A 13,842-nucleotide genomic window follows, 5' to 3' on the forward strand; every position below is an offset into this window, starting at 1 on the left:
GGAATTATTAAAGATAATATAGAAAAATGGTTTATTGAAATCGAAAACTATTTAAAAAAAGATGGTATCATTGACATACTAAACCCAAATAGGATATACAATGCAGACGAAACCGGGTTTAGCCTTGATCCTAGATCTGATAATATCCTTGGGCCGGCGAAATTGGAAGAAAACTTTAATGAGAGAAAATCTAATGCAGAAGAAGAGCAAATCATTGTAATGGCTTATTTTTCAGCCAATGATGTCACATTTCCACCAATTGTCATATATCCGTACAAAAAAATACCAAAGGATATAGTTAATTCTGCACCATCAGAATGGACAGTGGGACGATCAGACCACTGATGAATGAATTCGGAAGTATTTTATGAGTATATCCGCAACCATTTTTTGCCCTTTCTCAAAGAAAAAAATATATCAGAACCTGTTCTGTTTTTTGTGGATGGACATAGGTCCCATATAACTAAATAAGTCAGCGAATTATGGAAGCAAGTGGTATCATCCTGGTTGCTCATTTCCCCAACGCCAATCATATTCTCCAACCCGCTGATGTTTTAATTTTTTAATCTTTAAACTGGTTGGCAAATAATAGTAAGAACATGGAAATTTGAAAACTTTAAAGGACGTAACAAAGTATACATTTGCAACCATTCTAAGTACGGTTTAAAAAAATATGCAACGGAATTATTTTAATTCAATATTTCCTTTTGAAAAAAACAAGGTTGATTACACGAAATGTGTATCCATTCGGCAAGTTGTAGATCTTACAAATCTATCAGATATTAAAAGCACAACTTTTACAAAAGAGAATATATTATCCGTACTTGAGAAAAAAATATCACCACTTGAAATGAATAATTTCAGAACAAATTTTAACAATAAAGAAGACTGGAAGGGAGACTTACAATTTAAGAAACTTTATGATGTTTGGGCGGAATTTATGGATGAAGCTTTATTAGTAACAAATAAACATAAACATGTCACTGGGGAGGATGACTCTAATTTAACTCAAGGAAATGAAGAAATGTCAATATCGTTTTCAGTTCCAACAACGTCAACTTCAACTCCAATCGGTGAGCAGAGAGAAGTAAGGGTAATTCTTCCAAATGAAGAACAGTCACAGAACGGTAACAGCACTATTTTACAAGATAAAAGTACTAGTTCAATAAACGTTTTCGAGTTATTTCCTTTACCGGATAAATTAGAAAACGTTGCGCTGTATAAGCACAAAGAAGACCAAGGATATGTGGTTAGCACTCCTTTCAAAAAATGTCTATTTTTCCTAAGACTCCTGAAAAAGAACCACTAAAAAGAAAACGAAAAATATTTCCAGCAGTTGTATCCACTACACTTTACAGGGCCCATTATGATAATATAACATCTAACAGTGGTCCTTTAAAGCAATTACAAATTAAAGTAAAAAAACCTGCAGTACAGAGAAAAGTAATATGCGAATATGAATCTTCCGACGATGATGTACCTAATTGTGATGAAGATCTAGATGCGAGTGATGTTGAAAATGATACAATCAAGAATATTCATAGTGAGGATTTTGTTGTTATCAAATACAATAAAAATCTTGGTCCAGGTAATATTTTATAAATATAATATAATTTGTTGTTTCCATCTCCTTGAGTTCTAAGGGAACTATGTTTTAATGATAATGAAGTTTTCCCTTTGTTCTAGGAAAAGTGATAAAAGCTAACCAGGAAGGAGTAGAAGTTTCATCAATGGAAAAAGCAGGCTATGACTGGAAATGAACAGAAAAAGAAGATAATTACTATTTAAATGGGAATAAGCCACAATTAGAGGTTAAAGTACGTTTATTGACGTTTCAATTTCCACTTCGGAAATCGTTCGGAAATCGAAATATTTAATTCTATCTGACTCATTTATATTGACAATTCAGACATACATTATACATTTTAAAGTAGACGACTTTAAAATGATATTGCCAATATTGTTGAGTTGCGTTCCTGGGACGACTTTACTTGTAATATAGTTCATTCGATTACATGAAATCAACTTTAACTTAAGAATATCCGTCAGAAAAAATTATATCATGTAATTCGTCTTAGACAAACACATGCCGCGATGACAGTAAAAATCTCTTGTTAGTATGGTCGAGCTATGTAGACGATGTATTCTCAATGGATCATGGATCAGAGTTGTTGGACACATTCCTGAATGATATAAACGATAAAGAAGAGACAATAACATTTACCATGGAAAAGTAATATAATAACACATTACCTTTCCTGGATGTTTTAATCTCTAAGAACGATACTGGGTGTGAGACTCAGGTGTATAGAAAACCAACACATACCAACAGATATTTAAATTTCAAATCAAATTACAATATTTATTTTAAAAAAGGAATCAATAAATCCTTATACGATCAGCATACAGAAGAAATAATACGAGGAAAATAAAAATACCATACATAAAAGGATTATCAGAAAAACTTAAAAAGATAGGAAATAAATTCAACATTTCAACAAAATTCAAAACAACAAACACATTGAGATCTATTTTGTCTAAAACCAAACCTAACAATGAACAAGAAAGGACAAAGAATTGCAGTTATAAAATACCTTGTTAATGCGATCAGTTTTATTTAGGTGAAACATCAAGGCCGTTAAATGTTACAATAAGTGAACATCAATCTTATATCAAAAATAGAGAATTTGTTAAATTTCAAATATGTAAACACGCATGGGATAATGAACATAGGGTTCAATGGAATGATTCAAATATAGTCCTAAAAGAAACGGATGGTAAAAAGAGAAAAATCAAAGAAGCGGCTCTAATTATGCTAAATGAGAACAATTGTGTCGCAAATTCCTCGGCAGAATGTAGTAGGATCTGGTTACCCATAATAAAAGAGGAAGTTATTAAAAGGAAAATACCAGTATTAGTGAGTCGGTAACATATAGAGGATACATTTATGTATTTTACATAACAACCATATAAATTCAGAATTTGGTGTTTATTGAAATTAAACTAAATGCACGACCAAATACTTACCATGTCGGGATAGTATTATGAGGTTTTTTTCCTGGTTTTTCTCTCATAATTTACTATGAAATCACTAACAGGAGATTTTTACTGTCATCACGGCATGTGTTTGCCTTTTTAAAGACGAATTACATGCTATGATTTTTTCTGACGGATATTCTCAAGTTAAAGTTGATTTCATGTACTCAACTATCAGTAAAGTCGTCCCAGGAACGCAACTCAACAATATTGGCATTATCATTTTAAAGTCGTCTACTTTAAAATGTATAATGTATGTCTGAATTGTCAATATAAATGAGTCAGATAAAATTAAATTATTAGAAGAATTTTTCACCAAGTAACAAAAAAACAAAATTTGTTTAATTTACTAATGTTTTTATTTTGAGTACGATTTCCGAAGTGGAAATTGAAACGTCAATAAACGTACTTTAACCTTTAATTGTGGCTTATTCTCATTTAAATAGTATTTACTTTAACATGCTACAAGAAAATAGCTTTAGAACAATATTAAGAAAAAGAAGATATATTATTTTATTTTTATGGGGATATGAAAAAGATTATAAGGGAACCATTAGTTAAAAATGCATTTGCATAGAACAAAATACATTTAAAAATTTAGTTATTGATAGTAAAACTTCGTTTGTGACATCTTTTAATGGTGTGTTTTAACTGATCCATAGAGAACAGAAAGAAAAAACAAAAATAGTATTATTAAAATGTAATTAAGTGTTCTTCATGTTTTATTAATGGAAGTAATATATTAAACCAGTCTTGATGGTATGCAACATGTTTTGCATGCAGAAGAACATGAAGAACACTTAATTACATTTTAATAATACTACTTTTGTTTTTTCTTTCTGTTCTCTATGGATCAGTTAAAACACACCATTAAAAGATGTCAAAAACGAAGTTTTACTATCAATAACTAAATATTAAAATGTATTTTGTTCATTATTTTATATGTTATATTTTATATGTGTGTTATTAATGTTGAGTGTCATAGCTTTATATAAATAATCACGACGACTAGTAAGTTGCACTGACAATTTGTGATATATTGTAAATATTTACACATTCTTCTAATTACAGTGTCTTGAAGAAGGAATAAAAATAATTCGGAAATCTAGACCAAAAGTCAAAAGAGTGTTTCTGTAACATCCCGGCCAAACTTTCCGACTGCAGCCCTAATAAACTGTGTTGTTTGTTTATATCGACAGTTAATAATATCCAGTATTTCTTATCATATATATATATATATATATATATACGCAGATCATAATAAGTATTCCCGACAATAAAATCGGTCTCTTGGCAGAATTGAGCCAATCTGTCTCCTTTCTCGTTACGGTTGTCCAGTCCAAAGTTTCCAATAAAATCACCTTGACTTTCTCTATCGATTTTTGCATTTAGATCTCCCATGATTATTGTAACTCTCTAGACTTGGTTACTTCTAAAGCTTGTTGTAATTCATTTTAAAACTGTTCGAGCTTTTTATCTGCCTGTTCTGCTGTGTAATGTTAGATACAAATTACTTATTGAACATATTGCCAAAAGTTATTCAAACATGGTTTAATAATTGTAGCTATATTGTAGGTACGTTAAGATAAAATTATTTGAAAAATTCTAAAATAATTCACGACAGTGGAGATTTAGTCAGTGGCGCAGAATAAAAAAGGTAAAATTTATATTTCTACTCCCGCTTGTAAGCCTATGATGAACTAGCCTAGAAATGTACTTTTTTTACCACTTTTTTTAATGTATTCCTATAGTCTAATAGGATTGTCAGGGCATTGCTTAAAAATGATATACTATGTAGGCGTAGGGGCCCGAGACGAGAGAGTCTAGTTCAATGGTGGCGTGTACACTTTTAAACTAAGGAAAATCATTGTGAGGACTAATTCGTAAGGAACTCTTTACATTAGACTTCATGTCCTTCTCTTGTCATTCAGGTATACCTCAACGGCTCCGATAAGCTGCATGCGGTACTAAATAATGCGAACTGGCTAAAGTTTCGCAACAAGGCGAGTCTACTTTAGCCAGTTCGAAGTTATATCAGCTCCAACTGTTCCCAGATCGTTATTGAGTTTATACGCAGGCGACACTGCAATAGCAGCATGTAATACAGACCCAGACCTAGCCACAAGTCATCTACAAAGAGCTCTAAATCGCATACAAGCCTGGTGCATAAAATGGAAAGCAGCAGTAAATCCGGAAAAACACAGGCCGTCATGTACCAGCACAGAAGAGGCAGACCAAATAGAGAGCTAACGTTACCTAACACTCCAAATATAATAGACCAGCAAAACTAAATACCTAGGCATAACGCTTGATAAAAAGGTGATGCTTACAGAACATGTAAACCAAACGGTCTACAAAGCTAAGGCATTAAGGAGTCAACTCTCTTCGCTAATAGGACGGAAAAATAAACTGAAGTTCAAAACAAAGATCAGATTTGTAAACAACATTATCTTGCCAACGTTATAGTATGCCTCTGCAGTCTGCGGATAGACCTGCAAAACAAACAGACAACGCAAATAACAACTAGCAGGATATAAAGTGAACCAGCAGGATCTAAGAATACTGAGATAGCCATGCAACAGTCAACACAAGCGGTGAAAGAAGGTCCAAACAAAACTTCCAGAACACTATACACGAGGTGTGTGATGGCAATATACACCTAGCAATACACTTCCCATCTCACGCACACTTTTTAGCATGTAAGTAAATATATACACGGGGTGCGTGGAAGCACTATACACTTGGGAATACACTCCTCATAGTTAAGGATAAAAAAAACCTTCAGTCATCGCACTAATTTCTCTGTACAAGTTCGAGTATTAGTAAATACTGATGCTCGCACTAAAACTAAATGAATAAGTATACAAGGTCCATCAGACCTTTTACACAGCAGCCTAGGCGTAGGCGCTTCTGGCAGGTCACATTTAGAACCTGAGCAACGAGACCATGTGCGACACCGACCATGTGGGCTCGTTGGTCAGACCACTCGGATGCTCAGCCGACGAGGAGAACAAAGTTATTTTGCCAAATCGGCGGCTTAGTGACAGAGCATACACCAAGTTCGGACAGAGAGTCATCAACTTAGGTGGGTGGCCCTCTGTTCGAAACACATATCTTTTTAGGGACTCAAGTCCCAAAGTCATGCTAGAGTAAAAACTATATAGAGTCAGTAAAGTAAACTAAATAGGGAGAAAAGCCGATATGTGTGCTACTCCTATTCCTATTCCAATCCTATTGAATTTCAACCTATAGGTATGTATATGTAAGACATTACGTTTTTATCAAAGCAAAAGATAAAAATATTTTGTAAATTATAAGAATAAACACTTTGCAGCCACTTAAAAATCTCCATAACTTTCAAATAGATTGTAATCATGCTTTTGTTTATATTAAGTATTTTATTTGTAGGAAGCAAGGGTTACCTCTCAAGGCGCAGTACAAATAGCAATTGCCAACGAGTTCAAAAACGTAACAGGCAATTTTGTTGGAAGATATTTTCATAATATAAGACCTAGGTTAGCTTATGATACAAAATTTTGCGAAGCAATCTGGCAGGCTTCAGAGGAAATAGTACAGCTTAAACCTGAGGAAAAACTGGATTAGCTTATAAATAATGATATTTTATTAAATAATTTATTATTTATTAAATACTCAAATTTAGTCATTTGTTTTTATTTTACCCCCAAACATACTAAACATCATGATCATCATTATCTTTTTCATTATTCCCGTGCAAAGTCGTGGAGTTCCATACTTATATTTTATCTTAAGTTTATATATTTGATCGTACTATTATTTATTTCCTTACTTATTTATTATCAATTTTTCGTATTGAGCGTGTTTTTTCACTAGCTTTTCATTAAGTCTACTTATAAGCGTCTGACGTAAAAAAATATAATAGTTGTTATTATAAATGTTTATGAGCTAAAACGTCAGTGCAACAGTATTTAAAATAAATCATCAAATTAAATAATGAAAAACCAGACCGAACAAATAAAAAAAAGGTTTACATATGCATCATTGGGAAACTATCTTATGAACTAAAAAGAAATAATCATGAATGTGTTGCTTGTGTGAGTCCATTTCAAAAGGTAAAAGAAATAATAAATTAGACTTACTCACAATCAATTTAATTTAACTATCCAGATGACCGGTTTCGCTTTCTACAATATGCAAAGCATCTGATATCGAGACCTGAAGATGCTTTGCATATTGTAGAAAGCGAAACCTGTTATGTCTGGATAGTTAAATTAAATTGATTGTAAGTAAGTCTAATTTATTATTTCTTTTACCTTTTAAAAAAAAATAAATTATTCCCAACACCTACAGACAAAAGTATTCAAGCAATGTACACTCCTTGTCTTCACATATGGTACTCTAACCTGGACATTTATAAAGGAAAATATGTAAAAAGTAGCAACAATAGAATGGGACATGGACCGGTTAGGTTAATTTTAATATAAGGGGACGCTTATCCACCCTTCCACTCAACCGAAGAGGGTCTATTGTGAGTTCATATCTAGGTTAAAATTGTCCGTTCACCCCAGACTTTTTAACATAGTATATTATGCCGTTGGTGTAATACTTCTACGAAGTCATAGGGCTCGACTTGATAATGCTAAAATGTATTAAACCTCATTATATTCAACCGTAAACAGTTGCACAGAAAGTGGTCTGCTGTCTTGTCTTCTTCTTCTTCTTCAAGTGCCCTCTCCGCTACGGAGTTTGGCAATCATCATTGGTATTCGTATCTTTGAAGCTGTTGCTCTAAATAATTGGTTAGATGTGCACTGAAACCAGTCTCTTAAATTGGGCAGCCAAGATATACGTCGTCTCCCCACGCTTCGTTTGCCCTGAATCTTTCCTTGGATAATTTACTGGAGCAATCGGTACTTTTTCCCTCTCATCACATGACCAAGATATTCCAACTTTCTTCTCTTGATGGTGATCAATAGCTCCCGTTCTTTGTTAATTCTTCGAAAAACTACACTATTTGTTATTTTGTCCGTCCAAGGTATTTTCAAAATTCTTCTGTATATTCACATTTCGAAGGCCTCTAGTTTATCGGTATTGCGCTTGTTTAAAGTCCAAGTTTCTACTCCGTACAGCAGTATCGAGAAGATGTAGCATCTAACCAATCCCATTTTCAGGTTTAAGTTAATGTCATGACTTCACAGAATGTCCTTCATATTAACAAAAGCAGCTCAAGCCTTTCCAATTCTAGTTTTTATTTCTTCTGTGATGTCATTGTTGTCATTAACGCTTGTTCCCAAATATTTATATTTGTGCACTTGTTCGATTTCGTTATTGTGAATGTACAGGTTTGCATTTAATCTTTGATTTTTTTGAAATAATCATGAATTTCGTCTTCTTGACGTTCATTGTTAACCCTTTCTCTTCACTAGCTATGACTACCTTGTTTAAAATGGCTTGCAGGTCTTCTACTGTCTTCGCCATTAAAACCGTATCATCTGCGTATCTAATATTATTAATTGGTTGGCCGTTAACTTTTATCCCAATCTCTTCTTCCTCCAATGCTTTCTTCATAATTTCTTCCGAATAGAGATTAAATAGCATTGGTGACAGCACACATCCTTGTCTAACTCTTTTTTTAATTTGAATTTCATTTGTTGTGCTATTTTTGATGCGTGCGACTGCCTTCTGATTATAATACAGAGTAGATATTATTCTTATATCGCGAGTGTCTAACTGTTTAGCTTCCAAGATCTCTAAAAAAGTTGGTCATGCTTGACGTTATCAAATGCCTTGTAATCAATGAAACAAGCAAATACATCTTGATTCACATCCAAACACCTCTATGTCAAGATGTTAAAGGTAAATAATGCTTCGCGAGTTCCATATCCCTCCCGGAATCCAAACTGAGTTTCTCCGATATCTTCTTCCAATTTTCTGTAAATTCTATTGTGAATTATTTTGAGGAATATTTTTAAGGTATGGCTCATCAGACTGATCGTGCGATGATATTTGCACTGCTTAGCATGTGCCTTATTGGAAAGAGGGACAAAGGTTGATCTTAGCCATTCTTCAGGAATTATACTGTTTTCATAAATCTTGTTAAATAAGTCTACTAACAAATAGATTCGATCTTCGTCTATCAACTTTAGTATATCCGCTGGTAGCTCGTCTGGTTCTGCAGCTTTGCTATTCTTTGATGACTTCACCGCTTGCATTACTTCTTCTTTGCTTATTTCTGAACCTGTCTCCTCTGGAAAATTATCACACGGAGGCTGCCTTTGATCATCAAAAAGTTCTTCTATGTATGTCTGCCAATGTTTTAGTTTCTCCTCTGTTTCCATTATCATGTTCCCTTGTTGGTCTATAAGTACTGTCTGCTTCCCATTTCTATTGTTGATATTTTCTTTAATTTTCTTGTGAAGAAAGAACGTATCATATTTGGCTTCCAAGTTTTCAATCTCCTTACATTTGTCTTGTAACCATTGTTTTTTAGCGTCGCTGATTTTTCTTTTGATCTCTGTGTTAATTTGCTTATACTGTTCTTCATTTTTGCCTTTCGATAGTCTTCGAGGATTCATCAATAACAAAATTTCGTCACTCATCCATTTTTTCTGTTTCTTTGGTTTTTCTCTCTTCAGAATATTTTTAGCGGGCTCCAGCACGTTTTTTTTAATAATGGCCCAGTGTTTATTAATGCCTAGTTCTGGTATCTTCTCTGCCTTTTCAAGTTTTTCAAGATTTGCCTGAATGCTTGTTTCTGCCTGATGTTTAATCGGTTCATCATTTAAACGATTGATATCTATTACTTGTTTGGACTTAAATGTTTGTACTCTTTTAAGTTTTATTCGGAATTATGCCACTACTGGATTGTGGTCTGACACTATATCTCCCTATATATTTTGTCTTCAGCCTGAAGAGTTTTGAAAAACAGTATTTCCAACGTTTTAAGAAGTCATTAAGAATACATTTTTTTATCATCCAGGATAATCTGAACTTCAAAACAATGTTCGACCTCCTTAATATTTGCCTATTTTGTGTCTCCAAGGGTTACCCTAGATCATTTGCAGTTTGTGTAGGACAGTGTGTTTGATTTGTATCCAATTCCAAGGTAATAAACTTTTTTAATAATTTTTAAAAGGAAATAAACAGCCAGTGAAGAGAGATTTTGTTAACATTTTTCATTAATATACAAAGATTTGCTTTCATGACAAATTAAAAAATTATAAATAAATAAAATTATATGTTTTATGAATTAGCTAATTGTCATATTTCAGTTTTCTTTTAAATAAAGTTAACCTTAATACTTAATTAATAATTCAAAAAAGTTTGATATTTTATTTCGACATATGACAGTCAGTATTATATTTTTCTGTCAATTAGTACATAACCAAAATTTTAAATTGTGTTTTGTTTAAAGGTTAAACTCAATGTAAGTAATATTGATTAAAATTAGGATTTTGATTTATAATACTTGTTTAAATTGCTACAAATAGCACCAATGTAAGGTTTGTTGATAAATTTAGAAAATTTTATTTGTAATAACTGTTAATGTGAAATAATAATAAATATGAAATGTTTCTCTTAAACCAAGAGTTTAAAATTACCTATTTCCCTTAAAAATATTTTCATCTTTAAAAATTTTTTAGGAAAGAAAAGCTTTCCTTTCTATCCAGCAAGATGAGTTTTTAAACGGCGTCCAATTTAAATAGTTTAGGAATCTTCTTTTGTTTGTTGCACAGGAAATCTCTAAGTATTTTTTTTATTTCTTTTTTGGTGTAGTTGTTCTCCCCGTTCCTCAAATAAAGACACCTTATTTACGACCCAGCTCTCCAACTAAAACAAGAGTAGCCATTCGCGAACGTTTTAGTTTATTTGCTTACCCTATCTCCAACTCAGTAGTTCAGTCCCCCTTTCAACCCGCTATAAGCAATTTATATTGTTTGAAGTGACACCCAATGTGGTAGGCAAAATAAATTGTTACAATATATCTAGTAGATCTTTGGATTTCTTCTGCGAAAGTTCATGTATAAAAGTCTTGGAATGTTTGAGATCCACGTGTTCGTACCAGTGATTATATTTCACAGACAAATGCTAAAAATCAAAATAATAGACAGGAAAAGAAATGATTGAATCCGCAATAAAACAAAAGTAGCAAAACTTGAATGGAAATTGGTTGGACATACGCCCCGGCAAAAAGTTTGACAGATAGAATAAGATACTTATACACTGGAGACCGCAGAACTATAAACGGAAAACAAGGAGACCGCAAATAAGATCAACAGATGATCTGAAAAAACACCTCGGTGAAAAATAGATATAAACTGCCTATGATGGAGAGGAAAAAAGATATTACAGTAGGCGGTGCAGTAGACTATCACCAAGCTTTATACTATGTTTTCTGTATTACTGAAATTTAAATAATATTTTTAAAATTTGTAGCGGTTATATTTGCCTACCATATTGGGTATTACTTATATGGGGTTGTAACAGGACAAAAATTACTGGGCTGGAGAAAGGGGAAGCAAACAAACCGAAACGTCTGCGAACGGCTACTCTTGGTTTGGTTGGAAAACTGGGTCGTAAGTCGTAAGTAAGTGAATAACAGAGGGACTGGAAAGGGGTAACTACAAAAAGAGAAATCAAAAAGTACTTACATGGGTTTCCTGGACAACACAACACAAGAAGGTTCCTAAACTAATTAAATTGGACGCCGTTTACAAGAATCTTCCGGCCTGGATGGAAAGAAAGACTTTTCTTACCTAAATAATATAAAAGGGTGAAAAACTTTTCAAAGGAAATAATACTACACTTGGTTTAGAGAGAAAAATCACATGCTCCACCATAAACAGTAATTACAAATAATAAATAAAGTTTACGATTACAAATAAAGTTTTTAAAATCCCCATCGATCGTATGTGTGCTATAAAAGTTGTGCGAGATCAAAATTCGAGCAAACGATACGAGCAAAATATACTCGGCACGTTTTTTACAGTAGTTTCCCCTGTAGGCTTACTCCACTAACTGTCATGACAATTTTATGATAATTTAAGGAAACAATACCCGACAAGTTCTAAATATTACCTTATCATCACTCAATCAATCAATCAATCAATCAATATTCTTTATTTCATCTGACTTTTACAAGTATTGAAATGCGTCAAATACAATCTATGCTCAGTAAAAAACTATAACTACATAAAAACAGTTATCATAAAAACATATAAAATATACACAAAAACATACAAATTGTTAAAAAGATGCCTGCAAGTATTCCTCTATCGAATAGAAAGTGTTTACCAGAAGTAAATCCTTAACTGTTCTCTTAAATACATAAATATTTGACTCTTTAACATAATTAGGTAATTTATTACACAAACGAACGCATGTTGGGTAAGGACCCTTGCCTACAACGGTCAAGTGACGAACAGGGGTCACCAAATCATTTCTGTAACGAAAATTGTAACCACTCATTAAGGAAACATCATTTCTGCAAATAAAATTGCATCTATGTGACTTTACATAAACAACACAACTGAAAATATACAGCGAAATTACAGTTAAAATATTTAATTGTTTAAAAACTGGTCTACAGGAATCTAACCGTCTTCTAAACGTCATGGTACGAATAATTTTTTTTTGAAGAACAAGCACCTCATTAATTCGCGAGCAATTTCCCCAAAAAACTAAGCAGTATTGCACAATTGACTGTACATGAGCAAAATAGTAAAGTTTTAAGATACCTAGGGAGACAAAATTCCTAAGTTGCCATATAACATAACAGTGCACAGACAATCTTCCCACTACATAATCAACGTGAGAGCTCCAAGACAAATTAGAATCCAGGTAAACACCTAACAACTTAGTGGAGTGGCTATTTACCACTGACCCATTGTCAAGTTTTACTAATGGACTCATCTGCATAGTAGAAGGTGAAAAGGTTACCATATTGGTCTTTGATCCATTTAAGATTGGGGCATTATTTAAACAGTAATGAGTCATACTTTTTACAAGACAGTTTGCTTTTTGTACTACATGAAAAAAATTATTGGAATTTAGTGCAACTGTGGTATTGTCAAGAAATTGAGTGACATAACAGCCTGATTGCAGTTCCACGTTTTCTACTCGAACACTTGCATCAGAAAAATTATCTAACGGATTCCGAACCAAAGATGTTGAGCTATCGTTTATCAGTTGATTTAAATCATTAACGAAAATCAAAAATAAAAGAGGGCCATTGATACTTTCCTGTAGAACTTCGGAGAGGACACTTTCTTCTGAAGAAAATATTATATTCCCATTCACAATGACCTTAATTTTTTGAAACCTTTTCGATAAAAAGGTGTGGATCCACTTTAATGCAGTTCCTCTAACACCACTATGACAAAGTTTTTCCAGCAGTATTGGATGATTTACAGTTTCAAAAGCTCGTGCTAACTCAAAAAACAAACCGATAACTTTATTACCCTTATCAAAGTTCGATAAAATATGATTGCACAGCGCTAGTAGTGCATCTTGCACACTTATACCTTCACGGAAACCAAATTGAGACTTTTCTATAATGTTGTTCTTGTTAATATACGAGAGGAGACGTGTATGAAATGCCTTCTCATATATTTTTGAAAACACAGATAAAAGTGATAGGCCTCGATAGTTACCAAAGTTTGATTTGTCGCCTTTTTTATGTATTGGCACAACTAAAGCAGTATTTAGAATTTGAGGAAAAATCCCTTCCTGAAATGAAAGATTTACTAGAAATGTTAATTATTTATCTATGTTATGAGATACATGTGTTAACATAGAATATGGGATCTCATATCTCGGGATATCTTT

General features: G+C 32.9%; 2 protein-coding genes across 2 annotated transcripts in view; both read left to right on the forward strand.

Moving 5' to 3' along the window:
* Nucleotides 1-6,690, forward strand: part of LOC140440786 (retinol dehydrogenase 12-like) — a 33,589-nt gene extending 26,899 nt beyond the window's left edge. The window contains exon 4 of the mRNA XM_072531153.1: nt 6,445-6,690. Coding sequence (XP_072387254.1) covers nt 6,445-6,639 — 195 coding nt within the window. The 3' untranslated portion in view covers nt 6,640-6,690. The remainder of the gene's footprint in view (nt 1-6,444) is intronic.
* A 3,710-nt stretch (nt 6,691-10,400) lies between these two features.
* The window catches only part of LOC140440796 (retinol dehydrogenase 14-like), a 55,395-nt gene continuing 51,953 nt past the window's right edge, over nt 10,401-13,842 (forward strand). The window contains exon 1 of the mRNA XM_072531169.1: nt 10,401-10,441. The gene's annotated coding sequence lies outside the window, so the exon portion shown is untranslated. The remainder of the gene's footprint in view (nt 10,442-13,842) is intronic.

The sequence above is a fragment of the Diabrotica undecimpunctata genome, chromosome 1 (genome assembly GCF_040954645.1).
Source record: "Diabrotica undecimpunctata isolate CICGRU chromosome 1, icDiaUnde3, whole genome shotgun sequence".
Taxonomy (NCBI): domain Eukaryota; kingdom Metazoa; phylum Arthropoda; class Insecta; order Coleoptera; family Chrysomelidae; genus Diabrotica; species Diabrotica undecimpunctata.